Source organism: Gossypium hirsutum, chromosome D11 (assembly GCF_007990345.1).
Source record: "Gossypium hirsutum isolate 1008001.06 chromosome D11, Gossypium_hirsutum_v2.1, whole genome shotgun sequence".
Lineage (NCBI taxonomy): Eukaryota > Viridiplantae > Streptophyta > Magnoliopsida > Malvales > Malvaceae > Gossypium > Gossypium hirsutum.
Window position 1 is genome coordinate 70734152 of NC_053447.1, and position 3577 is coordinate 70737728.

Genomic DNA, 3577 nt, shown 5'->3' on the forward strand with positions numbered 1-3577 from the left:
CCAAGTTTAGGGGCTAATTTGAGAAAAGTCGACAAAGATTGAGATAATATGAATAAAAAAAGTTCAAGGAGTAAGGAAAAATTATCAAATTCAGAAATTAAATATTACTTTATCCCTTTACATTATACAAATTATTTTAAACGAACTAATGGTTGAACAAATCGGGCCACAAGTTCACTAGTCTAATTGAAAATTAATTAAAAGTTCAAAAAAAAATCAATTTGATAGATTCATACCAACTCTCGATCTAATTGATTTGAAGCCATTTTTCGAACATATACCTTAACTACTTTTTAATCAGAACCAATTCAAATATCTTTACATCAAATTAACCCAACTTGACTCGACCCGACCCATAAATATTTATTTTACTTTTTAAGAATAAATAAACAAAATCCCAAAGCTACTTTCTTTTTAAATGAAGTCTCACTTAGAGTAGTACCATCATTTCTTTTGTGGGCTTATTTTACTTCACTTCACAAAAGCCGATTCTTTGTTCTTGAATCCTCCATATAAATTTAGTGGCTCATATATTTTCCCGAGAAATTTAAAAAATAAAAAGCAAAGCTTTAATTAGTTGCTATAAATTCTCATGTTAAATCCTCTCTCAATTCTTCTTCTTCTTCTTCTTCTTCGCTGCTAAATCATAGTCATTATCCGCATATTATGTTAGCCCTTCAAAGCTCCGTCAACAATGGCGAAAACGACCCAAACCACGACCAACATCACGATCACGACGATCAAGACGGTGAACGTATCAGAGACATCCATGCTTTAACCCCACCACACCCTCCCGCCGTCAACGCCCGTCGTCGTTGGGAAACCGGAAGCAGCCGTGCATCGTCATCGAGCGAAGTAGCTCCGAGTGAAAACTTCACCACCATGAGCCGAGAATTCAATGCTCTGGTCCTCGCCGGATCTTCCATAGAAAACAACGATTCCGATTCCGTACATACTTTGAATAACAATCAGCTGACGAGGATCGGTGAAGATCATGAACTGCAAGAGGAAACTAACCCTTTAGCTATAGTACCCGATAATGGTCCGTACGATCGAGAATCGGATCAACCAAGAAGGGTAGGGTTGGGTGGGTTAGAAACGGCGGCGACTGCGGCGGCGGGGAGTGGTGGTAGTAGCGGCGGACATGGGGAAGTCACGGTGCTGAGAGTGAAGAAAGAGGAGGTGGAATCGAAAATATGTGCTTGGCAAAACGCGAAGATTGCGAAGATTAATAATAGGTTCAAGAGAGAAGATGCTATAATTAATGGGTGGGAAAGTGAACAAGTACAAAAGGCTAGTTCTTGGATGAAGAAAGTTGAGGTATGTTTGGATACTGAGAATTTTTTTTCTCATCATATTTTCTCATGAAAATTTCTTTTATCAAGGACTAATTCAAAATAAATGATAAGTTTATGTGATAGCAAAAAAGAAAACCTTGCTAAGCTAGAAAATGTTTTAAGGGAAAGATTAGAATTCAACTATAATTTTTTTTTCAAAGTTCATATTTTTGAAGAAATTAAATAGAATTTTTTTTAAAATTTTTAGGATGAAAATGTAACTTTAATATATATTAATTTTTAAGCTTATTCTTTATAAAGAGATCAAACTTGTATCTTTTCATTTTAAGAGGGTCGAAGTCCTTATTTTTTGAATTTGTCTTTATTTATATTTTTGAGTAAATTATAAGAGAAAAATAAAACTTAACAGTAATATAATTAACGCGATTCGAATTCAAGTCACGCTTAAGACGGTAAACAACTTAATTATAAGACTAACACTCTAAGTTTAAGTTTTTAATTGATACTAATCTCGAATTTAACAGAATTAATGATTTGATATGGTCTAGATTATTTTATTGAGGAAACTATTGAGTATTAATTGATGATTCAATTGACCAAGGTTCTTAGTTGCATGGTTGGGAATTTTCATGGTAGTTTAATAACTAAACTATCTTCATGTAATAATTATCATATGCTATTGATTTTTTTAGTCAAATTCTTAATCAAGTCCCTATGCTTTGTTTTTCTTAAATTATTAGTGGGATATCATGATCATGATAATGGTGGTAGTGGGGTTTTTTTTTTTTCCCCTTTGCCCTCACTTTAGGAGATTTCCAACTTTATTAGTGGATAATTTTAAAAGAGTACATCATTTAACAATTTCCTCTCATAAAAAATAAGAAGAAAAATCAATCATTAACTTAGTTTGGATTTATCGAATTATGAATTATTTTTAGTTATAAGGCTCGAATCTAACGTTTTACTTGAAGAGTTAGTCTTTTTACGGTAGACTATGTTAGTAGTAATTTAACTATGTTTTTTTTGTTATTTAATTATGAGTAAATTTATTTTTTGTTCACCTAACTATAAAAAGTTACAAAATGGTCAGGTATTTAATTTTGTTTTTTTTTATCATCCAATTACCTTTGATTTTGGGGTGTTTTCACTTTTACATTAGCTAGACGATGACTAAAAAAGACAAAAATAAATAGTTAGATGATCATTTATAAATTTTCAAAATTGGGTGACCAAAAAAAGTTTGTTGGGTGACAAAAAAAAACATAGTTGGATGAACTATAACATTTTATAGTCTAATGACTATAAAGGAGAAAAAAAAAACCATAGTTGAGAATGTACTTTACCATTCTTTTTAGCACTGAAGGGGAAGCCAAGGGGTAGAAATGGTAAAATTGCAACTTTAACCCCTCCAAAGTATTAGTTGTTCAATTTCATCTCATTTGTTCTCCTTAATATATGAAAACTGCAAATTTAACCCCTCTCAAAAGCTAAAAATTCAATGCAACTCATTTAATACAAAATTTTGAATTTTATCTCAACTTCATTGCACAATTCCAAATTTCGCCCATGCATTTAACACGACAGACTTTGGTAATACATATATGATATTAACATTGTATATACATGTATTCATTCATAGTTGTTTTACATTATTATTTTGTAATGAGATTTTGAGTAACAGTCCCAATATGCATATATATACACAAATGTGAATCGGATTTATTTTCTCTATATATTTGTATATGTAGAGGAAGCTAGAGGAGAAACGAGCAAGAGCCCTAGAAAAGATGCAAAACGACGTCGCAAAAGCACACAGAAAAGCAGAAGAAAGAAGGGCATCAGCTGAGTCCAAGAGAGGGACCAAAGTGGCAAAAATCCTTGAAATTGCCAATTTAATGAGAGCTGTTGGGAGACCACCTGCTAAACGTTCCTTCTTTTAAAAAAAAAAAAACCAACCCTTTAATCTTCCCTTCATATAATTCCCATTATATATGCATACATATTTACACATACACATACATATATATGTATGCATGTGAGTACCTTCATCTTTTCAATTGTAGGGTACCCTTTTAACGTAAGAGGGCATGCAAGCAAGAGTTGCACCAAATCAAAACTATATTATGTATGCATGCATGTATGTATGTGTGGGTTCATGTTTGAGTGTTTTGAAGTGTGATGGGATAATATTTGAGGATTTTGTTAATGGTGATATTTGGGGATGGAACCCTTTTTTTAATGTTGTACAGTTGAAAATATATCAATTATCAGCCTTTTTA

The 3577-nt window shown here is 32.2% G+C and overlaps 1 protein-coding gene across 1 annotated transcript; it reads left to right on the forward strand.

Moving 5' to 3' along the window:
* Window positions 1-435: 435 nt before the first annotated feature.
* LOC107925705 (remorin 4.2) lies at window positions 436-3577 on the forward strand. Its single transcript, XM_016856422.2, has 2 exons — window positions 436-1320; window positions 3047-3577. The coding sequence occupies exons 1-2, from the start codon at window positions 667-669 to the stop codon at window positions 3236-3238; spliced, it is 846 nt and encodes a 281-aa protein (XP_016711911.1). The 5' UTR covers window positions 436-666; the 3' UTR covers window positions 3239-3577.